This window comes from Carcharodon carcharias, chromosome 2 (assembly GCF_017639515.1).
Source record: "Carcharodon carcharias isolate sCarCar2 chromosome 2, sCarCar2.pri, whole genome shotgun sequence".
Taxonomy (NCBI): domain Eukaryota; kingdom Metazoa; phylum Chordata; class Chondrichthyes; order Lamniformes; family Lamnidae; genus Carcharodon; species Carcharodon carcharias.
This window is the reverse complement of record NC_054468.1, coordinates 27,686,948-27,699,944: the sequence shown is the minus strand read 5'-3', so window position 1 is coordinate 27,699,944 and position 12,997 is coordinate 27,686,948. Positions and strand designations below refer to the sequence as shown.

General features: G+C 41.3%; 1 protein-coding gene across 2 annotated transcripts in view; it reads right to left on the bottom strand.

The window, feature by feature from the left end:
• rasa2 (RAS p21 protein activator 2) overlaps nt 1–12,997 on the bottom strand; it is a 143,958-nt gene that overhangs the window by 35,202 nt on the left and 95,759 nt on the right. For both annotated transcript variants that reach the window (XM_041173804.1, XM_041173813.1), the window contains 2 exons: nt 7,018–7,119; nt 3,880–4,036 (listed from right to left, as the gene is read on the bottom strand). In XM_041173804.1, coding sequence (XP_041029738.1) covers nt 3,880–4,036; nt 7,018–7,119 — 259 coding nt within the window. The remainder of the gene's footprint in view (nt 1–3,879; nt 4,037–7,017; nt 7,120–12,997) is intronic.

The following is a 12,997-nucleotide window of genomic DNA, read 5'->3' as shown; positions in this document are numbered from 1 at the left end:
ACCCTATATATAACGAAACACAGTTTTTAGCTCAACATTTAAAGACATTGGGAAAATATGAACATTTTTAAGGGTCTGCAGAAGTTAGATACTTTTATGTAATAAGGGATAAAGAAATAACATTATGCAATTTGTATACGTGTGCACAATGAACATTCAGCAGTAACTACATCAAGATGCTATTCATATCTCGTTTATCCTTTCAACAATACTACTGTTCATACACAAGGGTATATAATTTCTCTAATCACTATGTAAAGCAAATGCAAGTAAAAATCAAGGGACTGAAGTATTCTGGCAGCAAAAATGGGATTTGACACTTTTCTTGTTCAAGTTAAGGTATATGCACTTAGAGCAGCAATTATATAGAAAAGTACAATAATGTCTGCTTTGAAAAAGCAAAAAGATCAACAATGTTTGAGACTTTATACAATACAGCAAGTCCTCACTTAACTTTAACTTTGCTAATAAAGTAGTGCCAGTGTATCCCTTTAGCGTGCTCAGTTTCACTTTAATGTGCCAGTCCAGGACTGTCACTGACCTCATCTCCTCTGGGGATCTTCCTCCCACAGCTTCCAACCTGATAGTCGCCCAACCTCGGACGGCCCGCTTCTATCTCCTACCCAAAATCCACAAACAGAACTGCCCCGGTAGACCGATGGTCTCAGCTTGCTCCTGCCCCACAGAACTCATTTCTCGTTATCTTGACTCCCTTCTCTCTCCCCTTGTCCAGTCCCTTCCCACCTACATCCGTGATTCCTCTGACACCTTACGTCACATCAACAATTTCCAGTTCCCTGGCCCCAACCGCTTCCTCTTCATCATGGACGTCCAATCCCTCTACACCTCCATCCCCCACCAGGATGGTCTGAGGGCCCTTAGCTTCTTCCTTGAACAGAGGCCCGAAAAATCCTCATCCACCACTACTCTCCTCCGTCTGGTTGAACTTGTTCTCACGCTGCACAATTTCTCCTTCAACTCCTCTCACTTCCTCCAAATAAAAGGTATGGCTATGGGTACCCGCATGGGTCCCAGCTATGCCTGTCTCTTTATGGGGTATGTGGAACATTCCTTGTTCCAGTCCTACTCTGGCCCCCTTCCACAACTCTTTCTCCGGTACATCGATGATTACTTCGGTGCTGCTTCATGCTCTCGTCGGGACTTAGAAAAATTTATTAATTTTGCTTCCAATCTCCACCCCTCCATCATTTTCACGTGGTCCATCTCTGACACTTCCCTTCCCTTCCTTGACCTCTCTGTCTCAATCTCTGGTGATAGACTGTCCACCAATATCCATTACAAACCCATCAACTCCCACAGCTACCTCGACTACAGCTCCTCACACCCCGCTTCCTGTAAGGACTCCATCCCATTCTCTCAGTTCCTTCGCCTCTGTCGCATCTGTTCCGATGATGCTACCTTCAAAAACAGTTCCTCTGACATGTCCTCCTTCTTCCTTAACCGAGGTTTTCCACCCACGGTCGTTGACAGGGCCCTCAACTGTGTCTGGCCCATCTCCCGCGCATCCACCCTCACGCCTTCTCCTCCCTCCCAGAAACATGATAGGGTCCCCCTTGTCCTCACTTATCACCCCATCAGCCTCCGCATTCAAAGGATCATCCTCCACCATTTCCGCCAACTCCAGCATGATGCCACCACCAAACACATATTCCCTTCACCCCCACTATCGGCATTCCGTAGGGATCGCTCCCTCCGGGACACCCTGGTCCACTCCTCCATCACCCCCTACTCCTCAACCCCCTTCTGTGGCACCAGCCCATGCCCACGCAAAAGATGCAACACCTGCCCCTTCACTTCCTCTCTCCTCACTGTCCAAGGGCCCAAACACTCCTTTCAAGTGAAGCAGCATTTCACTTGCATTTCCCCCAACTTAGTCTACTGCGTTCGTTGCTCCCAATGTGGTCTCCTCTACATTGGAGAGACCAAACTTAAACTGGGCGACCGCTTTGCAGAACACCTGCGGTCTGTCCGCAAGAATGACCCAAACCTCCCTGTAGCTTGCCATTTTAACACTCCACCCTGCTCTCTTGCCCACATGTCTGTCCTTGGCTTGCTGCATTGTTCCAGTGAAGCCCAACGCAAACTGGAGGAACAACACCTCATCTTCCGACTAGGCACTTTACAACCTTCCGGACTGAATATTGAATTCAACAACTTTAGGTCTTGAGCTCCCTCCTCCATCCCCACCCCCTTTCTGTTTCCCCCTTCCTTTTTTTTCCAATAAATTATATAGATTTTTCTTTTCCCACCTATTTCCATTATTTTTAAATATTTTAAAATCTTTTATGCTCCCTCCACCCCTACTAGAGCTATACCTTGAGTGCCCTACCATCCATTCTTAATTAGCACATTCGTTTAGATAATATCACCAACTTTAACACCTAGGTGTTCTTTTGTTCTATTGTTGTTGACATCTTTTGATGATCTGCTTCTATCACTGCTTGTTTGTCCCTACAACCACACCCCCACTCCACCTCTCTCTCCGCCCCCCCCACACACCTTAAACCAGCTTATATTTCAACTCTTTCTTGGACTCGAACTCAAGTTCTGTCGAAGGGTCATGAGGACTCGAAACGTCAACTCTTTTCTTCTCCGCCGATGCTGCCAGACCTGCTGAGTTTTTCCAGGTAATTGTTTTTGTTTCACTTTAATGTCGTTGGCCACAGGCTTCCTCTTTGTGTGGCCTGTCTGCTCTCTCAACTTTTCCCCCAGCGCTTCCACACTCACCTCAGCCCCTTTCCCTTGGCTTTTGGAGTTGCTTCCTGCCCAGATTCCCAGGCCTCCCCTCTTGGTCCTTGCTTCCCAGCCTTACCTCCCGCCCTTGCTCCCTGGCCTCCCTTTCTGGGCCTTGCTCCTTGGCCTTGCCACCTGTCCTTGCTCCCCACCCTCTGTTTGTACCTCAGGCCCAGTGGTCTGTTGCTCTTCTTGCTGCTGGCTCCGCTCCTGTCTTCTCTGCTGGCTTCCTGGGCTCCATCTAGGGGTAGCAGGTGGTCAGTGTAGGTAGATCTGGGACTTCAGCTGATAACTACACCAACCAACTTCTGCCACTAGATGGAGACTGGTCAATCAAATTAAGGTGGGTGTATCTTTTCATTGGAGACTGTACAAGTCTCCTTTATTTAGTGATGCATTTTTTTGCAAGTTATTTCAGCTAGGAATGCACAGTGCTGCACATGCATGGTACAATATTTCAAACTGTTCATTGATTCCTATGGGAACTTATGATTCACTTAAAGTCGTTTCACTTAAAAGTCACTACTTTCAGGAATGCAACCACAATTTGAAGTGAGGACTTACTGTATTATGATCATCTAAGTTTACTAGCAGATTGTTTTTAAAGCAAGGCCAGCTGTAGCCAGTGCAATTTTTCTTTGCAACTACCAAACACAATGGAGTAAGGGACCACTGTTGTGCTTAATGTAGATATATTTTCTAATACCGCACAAATTAAGACTGCTAGCGCTAATTCCTTTTTAAGTGTCTTGAAATTGAAGGAGAATTGTTGTAGTGAAGTTCACTCAGTAGTGGAGGTTCCAAGGGCATGTTCTTCAACATTGGGGAACAGAAAAAATTGTCCAGTTCAACATAAAAGAGAATTAAGAGCTTGAACTTGTCTAGCACCTTTCTTGGCAGGTCAAGAAGGTATTAGAATAGTTGCAGTAACAGTGATATTCTAATGATGCACAAACTCACCAAGTTTAGTTACAAAGACAACAATGTTTCTGACTCAGGAGACCTCATCAAAATAAGGAGCTAGAACTACTTTATTACATTGGAATACTTGCATTCTGTTAAACTGCAAGGCATTTTACAAGCAAAAAGAAACAAGCTGTACAGGCTTTATCAGCAAATAATTACCTTGACATCTGATGACTTTAGCAGCAGGTCATTAAGAGAACTGTAGTACTGAGAGGGAAGCACATAATCTTCATTGTAGAATATAGACAACCGAAGAGAGCCCAAGTCTTCTGATTTTGCAGACTTGTTTCCATTGTCCTTTGGTTGTAGTAAGTACCTGTTTAATGACAATGTGCATACTGGTTTGAACCCTTCCAAATAAAAAAAGAGTACTCCAGAGACAACTAATGATATAATTGGCTATTAACAATGATTTGATCCCATCAATCTTGGGACATACTAACATGATATTGCAATTTTAGTGATGCTAAGTTTGCATGATGTATATGCAATTGGTGCTGTGCATTACTAATCAGTAACAGTGCATGGTTTGAGGGTAAGGCTGTGGATGACAAGGTCATGTTCAGCAAAATGTAGCATGATTAATGCTATGCAAAATCTACACTATGTTGTTTAGCTCCATATTCATGCATTTCTCCCTGGAAGGATGCTTTGCAAAAAAACAAACTAACAAATGTATAAAAGAAATCCACTTCAGCGCACCTGGTATAAGAGCACTATTCACTTCAGTTCTAGAAGTAGTTAGACAAGGTTGTCATCGCTTGGCATCAGGCTTAATTTCTACATCACCCAAGTATAATGGTGCTAACTACAAAACAACAATGATTCACGCCAAAAACCTTTGCCTTGCCAGGTCTTGTAATAACTCAGGAAAATTGATTTTCTCTGCCTGTTTGAAATCAGTACACAAAACGAGGAGCAAGAAATGATCTAACTGTTTGCAAAACTGAAAGGGGTCCTAGTTCTCATTCACGATTAGCTTTCAAAAAAAAACTTTGCACGATTCAACTAAGATTATTGAAGTCTTTGAAAAACTGCCCCTCTTAACTGATAATGTAAACAATAAGCAATGCATTAACATTTAATTAATTGAAAACACTTCACAGTGTGGAAAGTCTTTTGATTCCTGATTGGCTAAGAGGGAGAGAAGGAGAATAACTAGAGCACACAATGATAGAGGCTTTTTAAATGGAACAGCTTGAAGGGAAAACTGTAAAAGCTTTCACTGAGAAGTGGTTAGTTAATTAATACACTGATGTGGGCAAATGTGGCCTGTTTTTTATTTTGTATTAGTATGCAATGATAAATTGCATAGGCTGATCCTTTCTGTAAAACAAAGCAATTCACATCTGGCTCATCACATTGTGCATCTTCCTCTTCTGCCTTTGTAGAAACTGAAGCAGCACATGTGCATAAGGCACAAATATCCGGTTTAATGTACAAGAGGATTGCATTACATTGCTGGATTCAATCCTATATGACAATATAGGATAGTGCAAGTCAACGAACATAAAAGATGCTCAAAGCTGATAGAACCACTGGATACCAAAATGCCCAAAAAACATGCACCCAAATTGGCATCTTGTGCTGTCCCAACCAGTTTGAATTTATGGCAATGAAACATTGCCATAAATTTTGAAATATTCACCTGGTGCAGCTGCTTTGGAGTGGCACTCCATGTAGATTGTGCTTAGTAGACTGTCTCATTCTCTCAGAGTAGGATAGTATTTGGGGGTTCGGGAGCAGGAAGATGGGGTCAAAATACAGATGAAAGATCAATGCTCTATTAAGTTTTTTTTTGTTGGACTAAAGTAATTTTTGCATTATGCTTATAGTTTATTGCAGTAGCTGTCGCTCAAGACATTGTAGTCTTTCCTCTATCAAAGGAGGAATTCATAGCAACATTCCAGCTCACTACTTTGATAAGGCCTTGTTACAACAGCAGCTAGATTACCACAGAAGCATTAAGTTGTGTATGATAGGAAACACAGTCATCTTGACCCAGTTTCTCATTTCAAGTAAAGGATGCCAGAGAGACAATACAGTTACAACATGCAAATCAAGTGTCAGTTTACAGTTTCTTCCTGTTGAGTTGCCATACACTGGACCACATACACCAAATAAGGCAAGCAACCTCCTGCAGTTTTCAAGCAAAAATGTTATTTCAACTATTTTCTTATTTGATACTCAATTTTAAACAATAGTTCAAACATATTAAATGACTCCAACACAAGCCACCTGTCATTACATTGCTGCAACAGTATCCGCGGAAGTTGACAGGTCAAGAAAACAATGTTTTATGAAAAATGTGAAAATGACTTAAAAGTTGGATGAAATACACCAAACATTTTCTTGAATTAGCATAGAACGAGAATCGAGTATTGTGTGAACAACTGTTTCAGAGAAATTTGCTCCATTGTGGAAGAAATATAGCTCAACTCTGTCTGGAGCACATTGCATCAAGGGAGCCCAATCGAATAGACACTTTGAAATGCTTCTATGCAAGGAGTGCTATGCAAAGGCAATTAAGTTGCAGAACCAAAAGTGAAGGTACTTGTAATGAGAAGGTGGACAGAGGTCCAAGTTCGACATTAATGATGTCAGTTTTCACTAGGCGATAGAGAGATAAAAATAAAAATGTTAGGGTTCTACATTTACAGACTAGAAACATGAAGGTAATCTGTTTGCCTATTTTTCTGGGGAAGTGGTAAGAAAGGAAGCAGAGAAGAAAATCAAGGGGGCAGCAATTTAAACAGTGTTCTGGTAATGAAGACGGAATTATTTCACAGTATTTTTTTTTAAAACAGTGCAGAAGGAAGCCTTTCAGCCCATCAAGTCTGCACAGGCGGGTCATCAGTTCTCCCTCATTCTAATGTTATGCTTTCCATTATTTATCAAGGAACAAAGCATAGTCTTTTTATTACATTATCCAATCACAGCTCAGTTCTTCTACTGCAAATCCTTTGATCAAAATACTTATTCAGGCCACCAACGTTGCTGAGAATTGTGGAGAAGTTTAATGGTAGTTCAGTCAACCCTGCCTAAAGACCTGTTCTTACGATTCTAATGTTTTCATTAAGATCACAGGAATGCAATTTTGCAAGAATTTAAAGATAAAAACCATGTTATTGTAACCAAGGTCTTGTATCTTGAAAAACGTCACCTGTCAAAACAATTTCAATGACCTGCCATTACAGGTGCCATTTTTTGTAGAAATATGGGGCATCCCTTTAACTGTGTCGGGAATGAAATCCTAACTACCTTAAGGACATCTAGAGTTTTCATGTCAACACTTACCATGCCCGATGGCAGTTGTCATTCCTTAAAATTTTCACAGGAACCTTAATCTCACCAAGGAAAATATCTTGCACAAGGTTTTCACTGTTCCACAGATCAACTCTGAAGAAAAAAAAATTCAGTCAACCTCAAGATAAGGAAGGATTTTCATCCGGATCACAGCTTTTAAACTGAAAAAAGCTGCAAACGTATAGAAAATTTAATTTTTGTGAAATATACTGAATTATCTTAAAGGAGCATTTTCTTAAATAAAACTAGAAAATCATGGCCACATGCTGCAATATCAGAAATACAAGTTCAAGCACAAGGATTCTCCACAAATAAGAATGATGTACAATTACAGGAAATTGGGAATTGTAAGCATAAAGAAAATTTTGTGAACCCAAGGCTGCCAGAATAATTTTGCAGACATTTGCAATTAACTTAAATTAGCAAATGAAAAGAAAATTTACTTAACAACTCAACTTTTCCCAATGACAGTAATTTTGTGATAATACATACTTCAAAATCAATGAGCCAAACTCTAATGTTGTGCAAAGGATTGGTGCCAGTACAACTCTACTTCTGATGTGAAAACAATGAGTAGAGTAAAACCTGGAACAATTTAGTAACATCTAATCCACTGAAAATATTTTAGGATATAATTTATGTATTTATTCCTCTGGCAGCTCATTTCAATGCAATTATACAAACTTGAGGTTTAAGTGTGTTCAAGTGAGAAGTACAAAAGAACACAGGAGTGAGATGCCCAGAGCAACAAAGCCAAGTAGCGCTCACCCCATCTCAGTTAGTTACACACCACTTTGGCTTTGCCATGTGGAAATACATGTCCCAGCCTGCTTTTTCCCCAATACAAAAAAAATGACCTATTTGGGAAGCAATGCACTGAACAAGCTTCAGCAGCACAAACAAGCTTCTACAGTGTGAACAGTCCAATGTAATTTAAAATCGATCAAGTGGAATTGCCTGCAATAAATGTCATTGCAGAAACAGGAGTACTGCCTGAGCAATCAGGATTGAGTGGCCTGTGGTCAACATGAGACTTTTCCACTGGCCAGAGCTTGATACAATGAGGTCTTAATGTGCACTCCTCTGTCTCATGGTAAAGGTAAAGAAAAGCAGTGTTGGAAATCAGAACAGAAAATTCTGCAATTACACACTGCACTTTGACAGGAGAGAAACAAAGAACACAAAGCTCTGGTGAAGAGTTACATGTAAAATGTTGAACTTTTCTCTTTCCAAATGATGACAGACCTGTAGTATTTCCTGTTTGCATTTCATTCCTTTTTCACATTCCATTCTTATACATTCTGCAACAACTCTAAATCACACGCAGACAACTGTTTACATCATACAACATCAAATAACCATCAGAATTTAATAAACGTCTTACTAGATCTACTTACAAGGCTGATATTTTAGCTCAGGCCAATAACTAAGTCAAGTGACGACATTAATGAAGCCTGTTAAAGGTAACAAAATCTGCAAAACGTACAAACAAGGAGAACATTAAGACTCAATTTACTACTCTCCTTCAGTAGAACCAATTATAACAGCTATGATGGCTTTGACAGTTTTCAATAAATTTGCCACATATTTGCTGCATTACATGAAATAAATTCAAATTCCATTCAGTAAAATTTAGTTATTTTTGGATAAACTATTCAGAACTCAGCAGCAGGAATCTTCATTTATTCTAAAAATTCAAGTAAACAATTTAATTTGTCATTATTTATTGAACATGAAAGCTAAACTATCCAAACAAGTCGAGTTGTTACTGGATATAGCTAAGTAAAACAGTAAAGCATTTCACTTAAGGAAGCACTTCTCAGAAAAATAAACTTTTTCCGGAGTCAACAACTTTGGGAAGGCTATAACCTCAATGGTGTTGTAAGCAAACATTCCTTGGTACGACATTGAGCCATATGGAGCTGTAATAGCCTTGGTTCAGCTGTGCTGTGCTTATTGCTGAAAAGAGAGACACGCCCAAGCTTTTCATCTTGCACCCATCAGGACACTCACAGGAATACCAATATAAAGGGGGAAACCTGGAAGGGCAAGGTATCTCAAAAAATTTGAACAGGTGAAGCTAGCTGTTTCATGCTGCTACTATGCAGTAGCAACACAAGTGATATTCGCCACTAACAGGATGCGGCCATCAAGCCAAAAAGACTTTCTGCCTATCACACAAATGAGTAATGTGGTATATGAATTTCTGTGCTTGTGTAATGGTCATTATGTAGGCCAAACATCCCAAAGACTGGCAGATCCTATCAAACAGCATGTCCTAGCTGCTGTTCACAACAGGCAGGGTACAGATCGTACCCAACCAGCTCATGCTCGCAAAACTCAAAACACAGTGTCCAACATTAAATGTGATTCTGTGATTGGACAACGTTTGCTAAACAATCCTCAGTGTGCTAAGATCTATGCTGACAACCAACTTAAGATTGTCAGTCGGACTCGCAATGTGGCACATTTGCGTGTACTCAAAGCTACATATATTAATATACAGGGCCCTGTTCTGAAGGCAGAAAGAACAAGTACATACATTGTGCCTGTTTCAGCTAAACAAAATAAGTGACAGTCATTCGCTGTCTCATTCCTCAGGGCAATACCTTGACCAATCAGGGTCAAGCTGCCTGGTTTAAATTTCAAACAATGCTTGGCAGTTAACTGTCAGTCACCATCAGTGGTGCATTCTCCAAGGCAGCAACACTTGCCTACCAATCAGCACTCTCTTCACAGAGTACAATTGTTGTTTTCCCCCTTATATTGGTATTCCTGCAAGTGTCCTGCTGATTGCAAGACGAAAAGCTTAGACATGTCTCTCTTTTCAGCAATACTCAAGTTCTGTACTACCAAATGACTGTGTTGTGTTTCTTTATCCCAGCTAAAAAAGCAGCAGGGCTGTGTAGTATGCTTTACAGTGGGAGAGGGAGGATCCAGTGGTCATGGTCCACGTAGGCACCAACGACAAGGTCGAACTCGGAAAGAGGTTCTGCTGAGGGAGTATGAGCAGCTTAGGGCTAAATTAAAAATAAGAACTTCAAAGATGGACCTTTGGACCACCTGAGCCACAAGCTAATTGATGCAGGGTAAATCAGGTTAGAGTGTTAAATGCATGGCTCCAAGATTAGTGTGGGAGAAATGGGTTTCGATTCATGGGGTAGTGACACCAGTACTGGGCAAAATGGGAGCTGTGCCACTGGGATGGTCTTCACCTGAACATACGAGATAAAAGAAATAGGCCAATTTGCACCTCTAGCCTGTTCCACCATTCAATAAGATCATGCCTGATCCCATCTACCCCCGATAACCTTTGATTCCTTTGGCTAACAAGAATCTATCTACCTCTGCCTTACAAATATTCAACAGCCCCACTTCCACCACCTTCGGAGGCGGAGTGTTCCAAGGTCACACAACCCACAAAAAATTCTCATCTGTCCAAAAAGGGCGGCCCCTAATTTTAAATCTGTGCCTCCCAGTTCAGGACTCACCTACAAGAGGAAACGTCCTTTCCACATCCACCTTGTCGAGACCATGCAGGATCTTGTATACTTCAATTAAGTCACCCTCACTCTTTAAATTCCAGTACAAAAAAACCCAGTCTGTCCAATCTTTCCTCATAAAACAACCCACTCATCCCAGGTATCAATCTAGTAAACCTCCTATGAACAGCCTCCAATGCATTTACATCCTTTCCTAAATGAGACCAAATTGCACACAATATTTGAGATATGGCCTCACCAATACCTTGTATAACTGAAGCATAACATCCTTACTTATGTTCAATCCCTCTCGTTATAAAGGATAGCATTCCATTAGCCTTCGTAATTACTTGCTGTACCTGCATACTAACTTTTGTAACAAGAGCACCTAGATCCCTCTACACCTCGGAATTCTGCAGTCGTTCTCCATTTAAGTAATATTCTGCTTTTTCTTTCTTCCTGCCAAAGTGAACAACTTCACATTTTCCCACATTATACTCCATCTGCCAGATTTTTGCCCACTCACTCACCCATCTATATCCGTCTGCAAACTCCTTATGTCTCTTCAAAACCTACTTTCCTACCTATCTTTGTTTCAGCTGCAAATTTAGCTACCATGCCTTTGCTCCCCTCATCTAAATCATTGATATAAATATATAAGTTGAGGCCCAGGCACAGACCTGTGCGGGGCTCCACACATCACATTCTGCCAATCAGACAAAGACCCATTTATGCAGACTCTTTGTTTTCTGTCAGTCAGCCAATCTTCTGTTCATGCCAATATGTTACCCCCTGAACCATGAGCTTTTATTTTTCGCAATAACCTTTGATGTGGGACCTTATCAAATGCCTTCTGGAAATCCAAGTACACACATCTGCAGGCTTTTATCCACGGTGCAAGTTACTCCTTCAAAGAAGTCCAGTAAATTGGTTAAACATGATTTCCCTTTCACAAAACCAAGTTGACCCTTCTCGATTACCTTGAGTTTTTCTAAGTGCCCAGTTATAACCACCTTAATCATCAATTCTTAAATCTTCCTCACGACAGGTGTCAAGCTAACGGGCCTATAGTTTGTTATTTTCTGCCTTCCTCTCTTCTTGAATAGAGGGGTTATATTTGCTACTTTCCTGTCCGATGGAATCTTTCCAAAATCTAGCGAATTTTGGAAAATTAACACCAACACATCTATGACCTCATTAGCCCCTCTTTTAAGAGCCTAGGATAAAGTCCGACATGACCCGGAGACATGTCAGCGGGCAGCTCCATCAGTTTGCTCAACACTGCTTCCCTAGTGATTGTGATTTCACCATGTTCCTCTCTCCCTTCCACTTCCTGATTTACAGCTTGGAATGTTATTTGTATCTTTTGCAGTGAAGACAGAAGCAAAATATTTGTTCATTTCATCCGCCATTTCCTTATTATCTACTATTAACTCCCCATTGTCATCCTCTAGAGGACCAACACTCACTATACTTGCTCTTTTTCTTGTTAAATATCTGTAGAAACTCTTGCTGTTTTAACATTTCTAGCTAACTTCCTCTCACACTCTAATTTCTTTCTCCTGATTAACCTTTTAGTCATTTTCTGACCAATCATTTAACCTGCCACTCATCTTTGTGCAACTATGTGCTTTTTCTATAAGTTTGATGCTTTCCTTAACTTATTTAGTTAACCATGGATGGTGGGAATTTTTCTTTATAGTAGGCATTTACAAATTCTGTGCATTTTGGTCCCAGCACAGTTCAGGTGTAGACTGTCCCAATGGTACAGCCCCCACTTTCCCCGGTACTGATGCCAGTGCCTCACGAACCGGAACTCGCTTCTCCCACACCAGTCTTTGTGCATGCATTCATTTCCATAATCTTATTTGCCCTATACCAATTTGCACACGGTTCAGGTGATAATCCAGATATTATTGCCTTCGAGGTTCTGCTTCTTAATTCTGTGCCTAGCTCTTCATACTGACTACGCAAAACCTCTTTCCTTGCCCTGCCTACGTTGTTGGTACCTACATGTACCACGACAACTGGATCCTACCCCTCCCACTTTAAGTTCCTCTCCAGTCCTGAGCAAATGTCCTGAACCATGGCACTGGGCAGGCAACACAGCCATCTGGACTCTCACTCTTTGCTACAGAGAACAGTGTCAATCCCCCTCACTATACTGTCTTCTACATTCCTTTTTGCACCCCGCCCCTTCTGCAACCACTTGAATGGCTTCTTGTACCATGGTACCATGGCCAGTTTGCTCATCCACCCTGCAGACCTCACATTCGCCCACACAAGTAGCAAGCACCTTGTTTGACAGTTAAAACCTGACGCCTCTTCACAACTGTCTGCTTGGTCCCTTTACCTGCCTCACTCACGGTCACATCTCCTAACTCTCAAGAGACAGAATGAAGTGCCCATGTATTTCTACCCCTCCCTTATGTTGCGCAGTATCTGCAGTTCAACTTCCAGATCAATAATCCTGATCCGGAATTACTCTA